Below are 16,630 nucleotides of genomic sequence, written 5' to 3' on the forward strand. Positions count from 1 at the left end.
CTCTCTAGACTAGCCCACAACCAAGTTTCTGATTTCCTTTCACTGTTTCGACTCCTTTTCTTCCCCTCCTGTTGATATTTGCCTTCCCCAATCTCTCCCCTCTCCTCAAGCCGCTGAACACCTTAACACCTCTCCACTCTTTCTTAAAACCCATTGCCTCTCCATCCCTTTTATTATCTACTCTCTTCTCCACTCTATAGATCCAACACTTTCATTTGATCATCCCCTCTCTCCCTACGTGTACCTCACCCACATCGCAGCTGCAGGTGCCCCTTCCCCTCCCCCGTACCTTTATTCTCCTTCTCATGCTCTCTGCTGGGGACATCGACCGTAATCCTGGTACTTCCAACCAACTCTCACCCTACTCTAACGGTCCATCTTACTCTTATGGGCCAACCTGCAACATCACCAACATTATTTCTATTCCTCACGTCCTCCCTGCCCTTCTCTTGTACCCTATGGAATGCCCACTCCATTCACAACAAGCTTGCCTACATCCACAACTTCTTCATCTCTCGATCTCTCCACCTGCTCGCACTAACAGAGACCTGGATCTACCCTGATGACTCTACTTCAGCGGCTACCTTGTGTCATGGAGGCTACCTTTTCTCCCACACACCTTGACTGGTTGGTCACCCTCTTGCATATTTCAACCCTTTCTCCTAGCACAATCTCAACACTCTCCCTCCTTTGAAGCACATTCCATCTGTCTATTCACTCCCCTATTTCTCCGAGTTACAGTCATCTATCGACCCCCCCTAGTACATCCCACTCTTCCTTCCACACTAACTTTAACTCCTGGCTCTCCTTCCTCGAGCCCTCATCCCCCTTGACTTCAACATCCATGTCGACGACCCCTCCAACTCCTTTGCTTCTAGGTTTCTTGCCCTAACATCCTCATTCAATCTCCAGCTGTAATCCACCACCCCAGCACACCGGAATGGCTGCTGCCTAGAGCTAATCCTTTCCTCCAAATGCTCAACCACAAAATTCTGCAATACCACCCTTTCCCTCTCTTACCATCATCTGTTAACATTCACAATTCATCACCCTTCCCAACCCCCCTGTCCCCACCATCCCATGGAATGCTTTGCCAGGATGTTTGAGGCTATGTATGAACAAGATGTCTTTTAAGAAGCAATTAAAAATACATCTGTTTGTGAGAGCTTTTTACTAGGTTAGATTTTGATAGCCTATTTCACTGGAGATCAGTTTTTGTTACCTTATTTTACTGAAGCTTTACTAGTTTTGTACTAGATTTAGGATGTTAGATAATTGTAATGAGTCAATGTATTATGTTGTCTTGATTATGGGTGCTTACATGATTATGTATGTTTTCTTTGTAAACCACTTAGGTTTTAAGCGGTGTAGAAATTTAAAAAAAAAAAAAAAAAATTTTTTTAATGTTCAGGAACTTTCAGGCTATGGATCCTGGAGTTCTCTCTACCGCTATATCACACAAGACTGCCAACGAAGCCATCCTCTCTTATAATATCTTTCTCTCCTCTGCTCTAGATACCCTTGCTCCTCCAATTTCACACCCTGTTAGGCATGCCGAACCCCAATTCTTGCTGATTCCCCCACATCCACTACCTGCGTTCCTGGGCTCATTCTGCTGAACCTCTCTGGCTTTAATTCTGTACACACGCAGACTTCATGCACTTCAAATTCATGTTGACATCACTCCAGTGTGCCCTCTTGCTGGCCAGATAAGAATTACTTATCCACTTAACTACCTCTCTTAGCTCCAACCCTTTCTGTCTCTTTACCACTCTAAACTCCCTACTCAAAGCATCCTCACCTCCTATCCCCCCTTCAATTTCTCCCCAAACTAAGACAGAGTTCTTCTCCAATAAGATCCAGAAGATTCACCTTGAGCTCTCAGGCAGGCTGCCTCCCTTTGCCTGTCCCTTCTGGTAACCTTTCCTCAACCCCTACCACCCTCTCCTCCTTCTCTAAAATCACTGAGGAGGAAACCGCACATCTTCTCTCATCCTTCAAACTCACTACCTACTCCTCTGATCTGATTCCCACTCACCTACTCACCCATTGTCATCCCTTCTATCTGTCACATCCTCAACTTATTGCTCTCCACCGCAAACATCCCTGGTGCTTTCGAACATGCCATTGTCACACCCCTCCTCAAAAAACCCTCACTGGACCCCACATACCCCTCCAACTATCGCCACATCTCCCTCCTCCCTTCTTATCTAAGTTATCTGAACGTGCTGTTCACTGCTGCTGCCTGGACTTCCTCTCATCCCAAGCTTTCACCTGCTGAATTCCATGGAAAGTGCCCTTACTAAAGTTTCCAATGACCTTTTCCTGGCCAGATTCAAAGGCCTCAACTTTATCCTTATCCTTCTCGATCTTTCTGCCGCCTTTGATACTGTTGATCACTGCCTACTCCTTGATACACTGTTCTTGCTGAAATTCCAGGGTCCTGCTCGCTCCTGGATTTCTTCCTATCTCTCCCATCACACCTTCAGTGTATGCAATGGTGGTTCCTCCTCCACAGCCATCCCACTATCAAATGATGTACATGAAGGCTCTGTCCTGGGACCACTCTTTTTTCAATTTACACATGCTCACTTGAAGTGTTGATCTCCTCCCATGGATTCCAGTTTCACCTCTATGCTGACGACTCTCAGATCTGCCTCTCAGCACCTGATATCTCCACTGAAACCCCAGGACCAGTCTCAGCCTGCTGTCCGACATTGCTATCTGGATGTCTCACCACCATCTAAAGCTGAATATGACTAAAACGGAGCTGCTTATCTTCCCACCTAAACCCACCTCCCCACTTCTGTGGTCGAAAATGGGGAATAAAGATAAGTATCCTAAGGTTGGACATCCTGGTGGCCAAGCTGTCCAAGTAGATGATTTTTGCAAAAAAATGGCTGCTGTAAGTTCCCGTAGTCTCTCGAGACTACGATGGGAACTCCCTACAGCTATTTCCTAATGGCGATCTGCATGGGGCAGGAGCATAGGAAGATCGCTCCTGCCCTGAAAGCCCGCTAGACCACCAGGTAAGGCCGGGATGCCGGGGGGGAAGACTTAAGGATGGGTTTTTTTTTTTCTTTTTTCCCCCTCCCCCCAAAAATTGCGAATATGTGAAATTGCGATTACTGAAACCGCGAACGGGGAGGGGGCAGTGTATATGTCCATGTATATATATATATATATATATATATTTTTTTTTTTTTAATCTTGCAACCAGCACTAAAAAAATACAATCACTATTACTATTAAAAAATAGTTTAGATTGATCTGCTACATTAACCTCCTAAGGTTGCACAGAGCTTCTGCACACACCGGAGAAAGCACATCCCTAATTCAGCTATACTTAAATATGGGATTAAGGACAAATAGATACTCATTTCGGCCCACTCGGAGCTAAAATCCAGCAATCAAATTGGCCCATTCTGAGCCCACGAAAGCTTAATCGAGCTCTAATCCACTAAAAGAAAAACACCAAAATAAATTGGCATGCATTCAATAGGGCAGCTCCTGCATCCAGAAGGCATATAGCAATTAATATTCAAAGCAATATATCCGTCCAGAAATGGCTCCTGGCTGGTTAAATCATGTATGTAGGGCTATCCACTGATAATTCAGTGGCACTTAACCAAGTTAGGGCTGATTCTATAAACAGTGTCTAAAAATAGGCGCCGGTCACTTGTCAATCACACTTAAGCGCAGTTTACAGAATCACGGCTAGTGGCGAGGGGTTTTAAGGCCTACATTTCAGGTGCCCATAAAAACACCCACTTAGGCGTTAAGCACCACTAAGCGCCATGTGATAGGCACCTATCTTTCACATAATCGAATAGGAGCCTATCACACAATTAAATTTTTTTTCTTTCCAATTATTGAACCTATTAAAGATATTTTGCCACTTAAGTTAGGCACTTAAGAAACGAATTAGGGACTGATTCTATAAAGGGCATCTAAGTGCCACTGAATATCACCATAAACTGCTAAATTGAAAGCTTTTGTGGGCACTCTGGGTTACCAGAAGTCCGGGAAAACCCAGATATGTCCTCTTTTGAACGGCCTTTCCAAAACCCGGCAGTTTGTCTGGGTTTTGGAAAACCCTGAACATCAGCTGCGTCTAGACGGGTCTTCATCAAGCATGCACAGATGACCTCACATGCATCCACGCAAACTGGAGGCCCTTCAGACGCGGCCTGGAAGTCAGGACAAACAGACATGCTTTTTGGGGGCGGGGCTGGGGGCATAATGGGGCGGAACAAGGCAGGGCTGGGGATGGAATGGGGTGGGGCTATACGTCCGGGTTTTTCCATTGGCAAATATGGTAACCCTAGTCTGGGGGGGCAAAGTTAGTACTAAATTGCCTACTTTATGCAGCCAAACCGGACTGGAAAGTTAGTCCTGTCTTTATGTATTGTTGCTTAGGCAGTTAAATGCTTAATATCACATTTAACCACAAAAGAAATAGTCAGCCACATAAACCCGGGTGTTCAATGCTGGTACTTGCCCATGGATCAGAATTGAATATCCAGGAAAAACACTAATGGTAGCTAAACCCCCCCACCACCAAAAAAAAAAAAACAACAACTCACCATCGTCAGCTAAATATTTACTCCATAGTGAATTTTAATTCCAATATAGGTGGCCTAAATTTTATTTGTTTTCTTGTTTCTTAGAGCTAAATTAACAAGCTTTGTAAAAAAATTAAAATCCAAGAAGTGGCTTCAGCAGCAGCTCTGTACTCACGCAGAATATGTCTGCACATCATGCCAGCTCTTGCTGAAGTTCTGCTTCAGTTCGTTCATCCGGTTCATCCCCAGCTTTTGTTTAATCTCCATCAAATACTTCTCCTTGGCTGCCAACACCTGGCGCAAAGTGGCAATCTCATCCTCCAGCTGAAGGAAATGAAATGGAGAATGAATAGCTCATTAATCACCATGTTCCACCAGTTTTATGCAGTGCAATGGGAGAGAAAGGTTGATAGGTGAGATACAACGGTGCCAGGTGAGAAAAAAACAATACCAAAACCTGTATGAAAGCTTTAAAGGGTTGCAAGGTCCTGCCCCAAAGGCTTACAGTTTAGATCAGGGGTGGGCAACTCCGGTCCTCGAGGGCCGGAATCCAGTCGGGTTTTCAGGATTTCCCCAATGAATATGCATTGAAAGCAGTACATACAAATAGATCTCATGCATGAATTCTGGCCCTTGAGGACCGGAGTTGCACACCCCTGGCTTAGATGAAAGACCACAGCCATGGACAATATGCTGAGCCCAAGCAGTAATGGAAGAGAAACTACTGATAAAGAACAAACAAACAGGCTGTCATTTCAGCTATGCATCTACATGCAATGGCATAATTTTTTCTAGAGGGCACTTATGACATACTTCCCCAGAACCACATATTATACACAGGCAACATAGGAGCTTATATGCCTTTATAAAATAGTCCCTCAGAACCAGCACTTATACATACGAATACATTCACACCTTCTCTGAAGGGGTAACAATGTGCATCCTAGTGTTATAAATTATGAACGTACAACACTGGTTTGATTCTAATCCTCCTTTCTGGTTAAGTACCACTAATAATTGGTGACTGGCTAACTGAGTGCAATTTACGCAAGCAGAAGCCTCTTCTGACTGCTTAAATCACTTTGTATATTGACCCCAGAACCATTTGCACAATGGATTCTGTAACTGGTGCCGTTGTCGGCGGCTGCTTTGCATGTCAATCATGCGATGACGACAGGTACAGAATTGCGCTCCGGCAAAGGTAGGCACTGGAAATGTAGGCCAGGATTTTCCTGGCCTACATTTCCGGCACCTACCTATGATGCGAATCACGCCATTGTAGGTGCTTTAGGCCACCCAAAGCCACTTCCAGCGTTTGCCGCGCCCACAATGGCATTAGGCAGACTAAAGCACCTATACAGGTGCAATTCCGGTGCCGATATTTTAGGCGCTGGTAGGCGGCTCGAAAAGCTCAGTTAAAAACATCATTTCAAAGGCCTTTTTCACTGAGTTTGAGTTTTATTGAGCCTAAAAAATGGTGCAATTTTTGAGAATCCAGGACTATAGGTATAAGGAAATCTGGAAATACATGAATACAGCATCTACAGATATGTTAAAAAGAAACAGTCTGAAAAAATATATAGTGGCGTCAGATGGGGCTTTACACATATAAGTGCCAGCAAAAACATGAGCAAGTTTCAGATTTTATGAAGCTACATATACAGTACAAGAGGAGCCAATTAATGAGAACATAGAAATTAATGAGAACATAGAAATATGATGGCAGGTACAGGCCAAATGGCCCATCCAATCTGCCCATCCGTAGCATCCACTATCTCCTCCTCTCCCTATAGGCCAGGCATGTCAAACTCTGACCCGGTGTGTTAAAAATTGGCCCGTCAGACATTTTAAATTTTATAAACGGGGGCAGAATTTGGGGGAATTAATAAAGCGTCCCAGAGTTGTAGGTTCTCTGACTGATGTTAATCGGGAGCATCACCAATGTGGTAAATGTGTATATTGCCAGCATGCTTTGATCACTACTAAGGTGCCTATACCTCACAGCAATCGTTCTTATGAGCTATACGACTATACAGATTATATATCCATGCAAGTGCTATATGCTCTTATATGCCCGTATGATCTAATGTAAATTGGGAAAACTCACTGAGCCATTAAGTTGAGGATTGCTGAGCACCTTAGTTGAAAGAAGAAGCGCCTTTGGTTGAATACTGACTTGCAAAGCATCATCAGGAAGCCGATTTGAAGTTTGTGGTCTTAAAGCAATTTCACAATACTCATGGAGGTAATGTCTCCCGGCAGTTGATTAACTGTGAACAGAGATTTATTTTTTCCTGGGACACAGTAACCCCCAAAGGTTTGAATAAAGCAGTGGAATGGCCTTTGGGTTGCTAAGTTCAGACTGCCCAATTGGTTTGAAGTATGTCAGATGTCATGTGATTAGAAGAGAACAGTTTGGGCATGTCAATGTTGAATTGAGAGCATTTGCTAGCGGGAATGCCGCCATGAAGTCTTGAGAAGGACTCGTATCCAGTATGAGGATGTTTAGAGTTTATAAGCAGTGAGTTTGATAATTTTTAAGTACAGTGGTACCTTGGTTTACAAGCATAATTTGTTCCAGAAGCATGCTCGTAAACCAAATTACTCGTATATCAAAGCGAGTTTTCTCATAGAAAGTAAGGGAAACTCACTTGATTCGTTCCCCCTCCCCCCCCCCGAGGCCAGTGGCCCTGCTCTACCCCCCTGAGAACTGGCATTGCTCCTCCCCGCTCACGAAGGCCCCACCCGCGTGATCCACCATCCCCCCCGTGATCCGGAATCCCCCCTCTGCTTGCATCACCCCCCCCCCCGCCATGATCCGACATCCTCTCCGTACCCATCACCCACCCGAACGCATCACTTACCCCCCCATCTGGCACCCGGCACCGGCACCAACGCACAGGACATGCTGGTGCCGGTGCCGGAAGATCTCTCGTTCTTTTTGCTGGGACTTGAGCATCTGCGCATGCTCAAAGCCTTAGTTCCTGCTCTCTCCGAGATTCTCAGAGATCTCGAGAATCTCTGAGAGAGCAGAAACTAAGGCCTTGAGCACATACAGTGTCGAGGCAGTTGGGGAACTTGGATAATTAACAGGACATCATATGGACTTTGTCTCATGGACTGGACAGATTGTGATTTTTTCTTATATTTTTTGAAATTTTGTTTTTTGTTTTTCGTGTGGAATTTTTGAGAGTGATTGGGGAACACTGAGCACTTGATTGGACTTGAAGCAGAAGCCGGGGCTTCATGACAACAAAGTAAACCAGCAGAGATAAGTACTCCTCTATTTACGTATATTTAAAGCTAGCTTTTTGTCTTTAAAGGTTATAGTGGTAGGAAGGGAGGAGTGCTATGATGGATTTAAGCCAGAACTGGTAGAGGCCCGTGCTCTTCATGCCTTGAAGTTCAGAATGGCTTTCACTGAGCACTACTAATTGAATATTTATATTTATAGTTTTAGTATACTTCTAGAAAAATTTGATTTTCTCTTTTGAAGAAGGTATTTATTATAACAGAGAATCTATATTTATATATTTATAATTTCCAATAAAGATTGAGTGTGTTGATAAAGAAACATATATACATATATTTTTAACCAGTTATGTCTTTTCATATCCTCCACAATATTAACATTTTTCACACACTTTCAGCAGTCCTCATGGTCAATATGGCTTATACAGTCCACACACCAGACTGAAGGTACTCAGTTTTCAAGCCATTTTTGTGGTCCACATATCTCTTTATCACATTTTAATTTATCCAGTCACACATAGCTTTCATACTTCCCACACTTGTCTTTAAGTTTTCAATAACACCACATGCTCAATGCCTTTCATTTTTTCCGCTACGTACTTTTAGTTCACCGATTTCAACTCGCAAACACCACGTTTTTATTAGCCTCCGTTCCTACAGTTTATTTTTTGTCCAAGTCCTTGCTATACTCATTTTCCTTTTCTTCCCTTCACCTGACATGCTGCCTTTTTTCCCTGGCAGTATACTGCTTAATTTCCTTATTACCAGATAACGACTGCCTAGTTCGAATTTCCCTCTCACAGTTGACGCTTTACGTCATCATGTTCATCAGCATATTATTATCCTTTTCCCACAGCGTCCTTTCATCCAGCACCGAGTGTTTCTCGGTGACAAGAGAGTCTTACGCCCGTTTTGTTTGGTAAGCCACATTTCATTTTCTTTCATCACACTATTGAATTTAACAATTGAAGTCAGATCTCAGTATATTCGGTTCACAACATATGCATTGATTTTCACAGATGTATTTCACACTGTTTACTTTATATTGTTGCCCTCACCTATGCGAGTCTGTAGATTTTTTGTAAGCCCTCACTTTCCCGACAATTTCTTTATATCGGATTTCTACCTTGTATATTTTTGGGGTATTATGCAACACTTTACGCTTTGCTGTTTGCTCAATTCGTCATGTAAAACCATGGCATTTTACTTTTAGTAGTTCTTCAGCCTGGTTGTCCTTTATTTTTACAGTTCAGCCCGCACTAGCTGAACATTGGTGGTACTATCAAAGCCCTTTAGTATTCCGATTGTCCCCACGGTGTGTTTGTTTTTTTAAAGCACCAACACTGGTTATTTTTTATAACATGGGAGGCAAGTCGGCATTTTTTTCAGTATTTTATCCATTATTTGGTTTTCTCTACGTCATTAGTATATTTTTTGGGTTAGATTCCATCAAAGCTACAGAAACTGGTGGTTCACACAACCATGTTTCTCTCATGGTTTGATTTTATTTATGTATTGGTCTAATTCATTCATTCCTTTACTCATTCATTCATTTGTTTATTTTCCACTTGTAGATTTTTTTGCTTGTTCTATCCTATTTGTTTTTTGATATTCATGTACTGATCATCTTGGTATGTTTATCATTACTGCTCATTTTTATTTTCACAGATCTCCCACATATCTTAGTACCACAGAATGATTGTACAAAGCACTCCATCACCTCATTATCTATACTTGCAAAATTTTTTTTATTTTGTATGACTCTTTGCAACATTTTTATTTCAACAGGATTGCCTTTTGCCCTAAACTAAACTAAACCTTGGGTTTATATACCGCACCATCTCCACGAATGCGGAGCTCGGCATGGTTTACAGGAAGAAAGATGAGAGAGGAACTACAGTGGAGAGATTTAAGACACCATATCACTCCTTTTAGACACTTGTACTGTCACTCCATATTTCCACCCTTCATGTATTCTCCGTACGCACCATTGACTTTATGGCTTTATGTTTTTATGTTTCCACATCACTGTCACAGCATATATCCCCTTTATCCCGTAGGATCCCTGAGGAAGAAGTGTTTTTCGAAACACGGACCGTGTCGGATCCGGTACAAATGAGAACAAAGACCAATTACTTGGATACATTTATTTTATTTATACTGTTTATATACGTTTTAATGGACTTTTATTGAATAAATTCCTGCACCTTGTACATTTTTCTTTAGAAATGTAGAAACATGATGGCCGATAAAGGCTAAATGGCCCATCCAGTCTGCCCATCCACAATCTCTTCCTCTCCCTAAGTGATCCTACGTGCCTGTCTCACACTTTCTTGAATTTAGACACAGTATTTGTCTCCACCACTTCTAACAGGAGACTATTCCATGCATCTACCACCCTCTCTGTAAAAACATATTTTCTTAGATTCCTCTTGAGCCTATCACCTTTGAACTTCATCTTATGTTCTATCAGTCCGGAGCTTCCTTTCAAATGAAAGACTTGCCTCATGGGCATTTATTCATGGCCAGATCTAAGGGCCTTTACTCTATCCTCATCCTTATTGACCTGTCTGCTGCCTTCAGTACTGTTAATCACAGCTTACTCCTCGATACGCTCTTCTCATTTGGATTTTGTGAATCTGTCCTCTCCTGGTTTGCCTCCTACCTTTCCCAACCCATTTTTAGTGTATGTGTCGGTGCTTGTTTAAAAGCAGACTGAAACCCCACCTTTTTGATATAGCCTTCAATCCTTAATCCTACTCCTCTGGCCTCCAATCCAGCCTGCTGATTATCTATTCCCCTTAACTGTATCCATGACAACCTGTTTGTCTGTCTTGGATGTTTACATTGTAAGCTCTTTCGAGCAGAGACTGTTTTCTTCTTCTTTGTGACTCTGTGCAGCGCTGCGTGCGTCTGGTAGCGCTATAGAAATAATTAATAGTTGTAGTAAATGTTTCTATCATATCTTCTCCCGCCTTTCCTTCAAAGTATTTATTTTTATTTTTTTATTCAATTTTCTATACCATTCTCCCAAGGGAGCTCAGAGCGCTTTACATGAATTTATTCAGATACTCAAGCATTTTCCCCGTCTGTCCTAGTGGGCTGACAATCTATCTAATTTACCTGGAGCAATGGGGGAATTAAGTGACTTGCCCAGGATCACAAGGAGCAACATGGGTTTGAACCCACAACCCCAATGTGCTGAGGCTGTAGCTTTTAACCACTGCGCCACACACTCCCCCAAAGTATATATATATCCCATACGCCTTATGATGAAGATCACTGACCATTTTAGTAGCCTTCCTCTGGACCGATTCCATCCTGTTTTTATCTTTTTGAAGGTGCGTTCTCTGAATTGTACACAATATTCTAAATGAGCCAAGTGTAATAACTCGCTCTTGCCTTCAATTTTGTGGTGGTGTTAAATACCACAGAGGTAAGCACAGCTGCACTCTTATCCATGTGGGATCTCTCAGAGAGAGAAAGAGATAATGGTTACTGTGGATGGGCAGACTAGATGGGCCATTTGGCCTTTATCTGTCATCATATTTCTATGTTTCTAAGCCAGATCCAAATGAGCAGGTAGCTGACATTTACCTCTGGATTGTATAAAGGATGCCCAATTTTGTGCACAGTCCTGAGATCCGTGTGCAAATTAATTAGTTAATAAGCCATTAACAATCAATTCTTCACAATGATTGGCCCTAATTTGGATTCACCTGCAGATGTGGCTGTGTGTGATTCTGTAAAGATCCGTTCCCAAAATATTCGTGCATGCACCAAGAAAGGGTTCAGGTCAGGACATTCCAAAGAATTATGCACATAATTATAGAATTTTTTTTTGGGGGGGGGGCTACGCGCCCAAGTTGCATGCCAGGATTTACACCAGGTTTCAGTTGGGGGAAATTTTCATGTCCAAAGCTGGGTGCCAAAATATGGACTAAGTGCTCTTTATAAAACAGCGACTAGCGTGAATTTTTCCCAGGACCTGTTTTTCAGTGCCATTCACTGAATTCAGCCCTTAATGCCAACAAGGAAATTATAAAATATATACATACACTATCACTATAAACATAGGCAGACAGTGCCTCGGCTGTTTGGGGAAGATAAAGTGGTTGGGGCTTAGTAAAGTATAAGGCAGGGCTAGGTAGAGGAGTGCAAATTGAAATCCTTGTGGGTGGGGGCATTTTTTTATAGCAGCAAGAAAAGAATCCCTCACTGTGTAGCTCTGGTACAGCTGTAAAAATCCTGCTAGTCTATGTCAAAAGAGACAATATCAACTCATCTATGTATGGAAATCCGAATGATTGTGCTTACTTACTGATCTTATAATTTAAATTACATTTGTAGCTCAAGGAAAAAAGACTTCAAGTGCTCACAGGTGCCAGCTGTCTCTCCCCTTCCTCCCAGTACCTCTATTACTGATGGTAATATGCAAACCAGGTTGCTAGCACTAATGTTAGAGGCGCTCCCATAATACTGGCTTCTACGTAGTTCATTACATAAAAAGAAAAAGTAAAAAAGTATAAAAGAAATAATTAATTAAAAAGGAAAAAAGTCAAGTTGATCCTATGAAGATCGGGTTCTGTGATGTTTCACATGAACCTATGGGATGGTTTAACCCTCTGAGGATCAAAATTACCTGACTATAAAACTTAACATGATCGTGAATGGTCACTAATAGTTTAGTATACTGGAAGTGTTTGTTGAAGGTGAATTGCATAAAAAGGAAATACAGCAGTTTTTAAACTAAGATTTTATTTATTTTTTTTTTTTTTGGGGGGGGAAGAATTGGTTATCAGACAGAAAACAAAGGGTAAGGTTAAATGGCCATTTTTTTCTAATGGAGGAGGGTAAATAGTGGTGTGCCGCAGGGATCTGTACTGGGACTGGTGCTATTTAACTTATTTATAAATGATCTGGAAATTTGAACTACAAGTGAGGTGATTAAATCTGCAGATGATACTAAACTGTTCAAAGTTGTTAAAATGCATGCAGACTGTGAAAAACTGCAGGAAGATCTTAGGAAATTAGAAGACTGGCAAATGGCAGAGGAAATTTAATGTGAACAAATGCAAAGTGATGTACATTTGGAAGAATAATCCAAATCATAGTTACTGGAAGTTAGGGTCCACCTTGAGGGTCAGCACTCAAGAAAAAGAACTGGGTGTCATCATGGGCAATACATTGAAACCTTCTACCCAATGGGTGGCGGCGGCCATAAAAGCAAACAAGATGCTAGGAATTATTAGAAAAGGGATGGTAAACAAGACTAAGAATGTTATAATGTCTCTGTATCACTCAATGTGCAACCTCACCTTGAGTATTGCATTCAGTTCTGATCTCCTTATCTCAAAAAAAGATTTTGCAAACGTGTGTCCTGATGGCAGGCGATGGTAGGCGTCCTACTGTTGTCTTTCAGTCAATCGTGACACACATTTAAAAAAAAAAAAAAAAAAGATGGGGGGAAGGATGCCTACATTTAAGGCATCTGTTCAGCGATGCAGACACAATTTTCTTTAGAATTCCAATGCGTGACTTGACATGCAATCAGTGGTCGCTTTTAAGCATCCACTGAGATCGGCATTCTAAAGAGAATCAGGCCCTTAGCCTCCCCAAGCCTCTTATACATAGTAACATAGTAGATGATGGCAGATAAAGACCCGAATGGTCCATCCAGTCTGCCCAAGCTTACCCTCTTTTTTAAATTACTAATTTAAATTTTCCTTCTTAGCTATTTCTGGGCCAGAACCCAAAGCTCTGCCCAGTACTGTGCTTAGGTTCCATCTACTGAATTCTCCATCAAAGCTCATTCCAGCCCATCTAAATCATTCCAGCTGTCAAAGAACTCTCCATCCCATCCTCAACCAAACGCTATAAAATGGGAATACACATACCCCCAAGTAGGGTTACCAGGTGTCCAGATTTCTCCGAACATATCCTCCTTTTGAGGACATGTCCAGGGGTCCAGACGGCTTTTCCAAAACCCAGCACTTTGTCCGGATTTTGAAAAGCTTGGAACAAATCACTCTCAGGCAGGCAGTGGGGGGCAGGGCTGGGGCATAACGGGGCGGGGCTGGGTGGATTTGGGCAGGCCTGGGGGGCAGGTCTAGGGGTCCGGATTTTCCAAGTGGAAAATCTGGTAACCCTACTCCTAAGCCTATAATCCTCTTTACTATCTCTATGTCTTTTCTTTGAAGAAATAAAGCTTTTTCCAGTTTGTTCTTACTGTTTGTCAGAAGATAATGTGGAACAGGATAGGAGCAATGGGTTTAGATGAAGCATTCTTCTTCAGCCAGCGGGTGGTGGATACCTGGAATGCGCTTCCGGGGGAGGTGGTAGAGCAGAGTACGATTTTGGGTTTCAAAAAGGGGTTGGACATGTTCCTAAAGGAAAAGGGGATTGAGGGGTATAGCTAGAGGGGTACTATAAAGGATAAAATGTCTTAAGTGAAAGAACACTACAGGTCATGGACCTGGGGGGCCGCCGCGGGTGCGGACTGCTGGGCACGATGGACCTATGGTCTGACTCGGCAGAGGCGATGCTTATGTTCTTATGAACAAGTCCCTGTCTCTGCAAAAGGGGCAATTTCTGATGAATAAACATAAAGGGTTAGAATCATTTATAAAACACCGCTGTCATACATTACACAATGCTGCATATGAAAGTGAAGTTGCAAAAGAATACAAAAAAAAAACCACAACAGACAAGACAGAAAAGCACAGAGCTGGCCCCCTAAAGCAGAAGTCTTATAAGCATATTTTATTCTCATTTCAGACTTAACTCATAAACCATCAACTCACATTTAACAAATGGACCGTTTTATAATAATATACCAGTGATCACATGCTATCACTGGGAATGCATGGGAAGAAAAGTGATTCTTCTACATAACACAAGAAAGACTCGAGCATTTTACCAGCACAGAGTTCTTGCCCTGTGTGGTTCTGCAAATCACCTTTCATTATTCTGGTTTATGAGATAATTTTGCTGAATGACAAACAATTGCAGCACAACTTGTACTTTTTTCTTCTGCTATCGTGGAAATAAACAGTAGCTTCTGCTCAGTTTAACAATTGTTTAGTAATATATCAATATATGAGAACACATAAGTCTTAAAGGCAGACATCGTGTTTCCCCAAAAATAAGACACTGTCATATTAATTTTGGGCCCAAAAAAGACACTAAGTCTTATTTTTGGGGTAGGTCTTCTTTTTCTCTGTACAATGATCATCTCTCCCTTCCTCTCCTCCACCACAATTCTTCCTATTTCCTTTCTCCCCCCACATGTGCAGCATCTTTCCTCCCCTCTTACCCTGTGCAGCAGAACCCTTGCAGCTTGTATACCTCTCCCCCCCCCCCCCCCGCCGACCCTTCCATCTCTCCCGTCAACCAAAATACTGTACCTTGTAACAAACGGTAGCATCGCAGCAATCTAGACAGGCTGCTTCACGGCCTTCTCCTACCCAGGCGCGTGTGCCACATTGCTGATGACATCATCAGTAATGTGGCAGAGGAACGCCTGGTAAGGAGAAGGCCACAAAGCAGCCTGTCTAGATTGCTGCGATGCTGCCATTTGTTACAAAGTACAGCATTTCGATCTCGTGGTTGGCGGGAGAGATGGAAGGGTTGGGGGGGGGGATTGTGTGGGGAAACGCTGCTGCTGGCGACTAGGGCTTATTTTGGGGGGTAGGGTTTATATTAAGACCTACCCCGAAAATCATGCTAGGGCTTATTTTCGGGGTAGGTCTTATTTTCAGGTTAACACAGTAGTATGTTCTAAACTCTGGACAAAAGCCAGCTCCTCCTCTTATAGATAATTTGGCATCTTAAAACACAAAGGGATCACATGAATACATAAAAAATAGATTCATTATTACAAGTACATAGGTTAGTTTACTCTTCCATGATACTCTCCTTCACCCTTTTGACCATCTGGAAGCCTAGTGTTTATTAGGGTTATAAACTGGTCACTACCCCAAGATACAAGTGACTTATTATGTTTTTCTTTCCAGAAGGGCAATGACATGCAGATTCAGCAAAGAGGTCATACATAGTACATGCACTTAATGATCTTACTAGTTCCAGAAGAATCCTAGCTTAATACTAGAGATACATTAATAAGTATATTTCTAAGGTGGAATTTTTCCAGTTCCACACTATTGTGTCAGACAGATGTCCAAAAGAGTGGGACATTTGGCACAGGCCAACACTGCCACAGGGCCATACCTTATCTAGTTCAACCTTTAGCTCCTCTCGTTCTTCCTCAGAAATCACTTGGATATTATCTGCCTCCGCGGTCAGGTCTTCATCTATCTCCTGCAGGGGCTGTGTCTCCAGCAGATCTTTGGAGAGAAGAGACTGGAGGTTACATACACAATTCCAAATCAAACCAGGACCCTATGGTTGTCAATCTTGTCAAAGTTCCATGAATGGGGGTTTTATTAAATCACAATACAATACTTGGAAAAAAAAAAAAATCTGAGGAAAAATAATCCCTTATCATATAGAGGACTTTTGCCATTTTTCCCATTTTGTAGGCATTCTGTCAGATTCTACAGTCAGATTCTGATGAAGCTCATCTAAAGAAAAATCCTAAAAATATAAGTGGGTTTCTGATCACTATCCTAGACCATGATTTTTCAGTTCATCTCCATACATAGAAGAATGGAAAGTTGCCTGTAATAGACACAAGATAGGAGGACACAGATTATATGACCCATCTAATCTGCTAATTTTGTTTTCATGTTAAAAATACTGCAGTCTCTACTTCACTTCTGGCCTTTCCTTCACTCCTATACAACTAAGCATAC

At 42.2% G+C, this 16,630-nt stretch overlaps 1 protein-coding gene across 4 annotated transcripts in view; it reads right to left on the reverse strand.

Annotated features, from left to right (window-relative positions):
- Nucleotides 1-16,630, reverse strand: part of TPD52L1 (TPD52 like 1) — a 164,187-nt gene that overhangs the window by 102,794 nt on the left and 44,763 nt on the right. For all 4 annotated transcript variants that reach the window (XM_033935692.1, XM_033935690.1, XM_033935691.1 and 1 more), the window contains exons 2-3: nt 16,047-16,162; nt 4,741-4,889 (exon numbers count right to left, since the gene is read on the reverse strand). In XM_033935692.1, coding sequence (XP_033791583.1) covers nt 4,741-4,889; nt 16,047-16,162 — 265 coding nt within the window. The remainder of the gene's footprint in view (nt 1-4,740; nt 4,890-16,046; nt 16,163-16,630) is intronic.

The sequence above is a fragment of the Geotrypetes seraphini genome, chromosome 3, assembly GCF_902459505.1.
Source record: "Geotrypetes seraphini chromosome 3, aGeoSer1.1, whole genome shotgun sequence".
Classification (NCBI taxonomy): domain Eukaryota; kingdom Metazoa; phylum Chordata; class Amphibia; order Gymnophiona; family Dermophiidae; genus Geotrypetes; species Geotrypetes seraphini.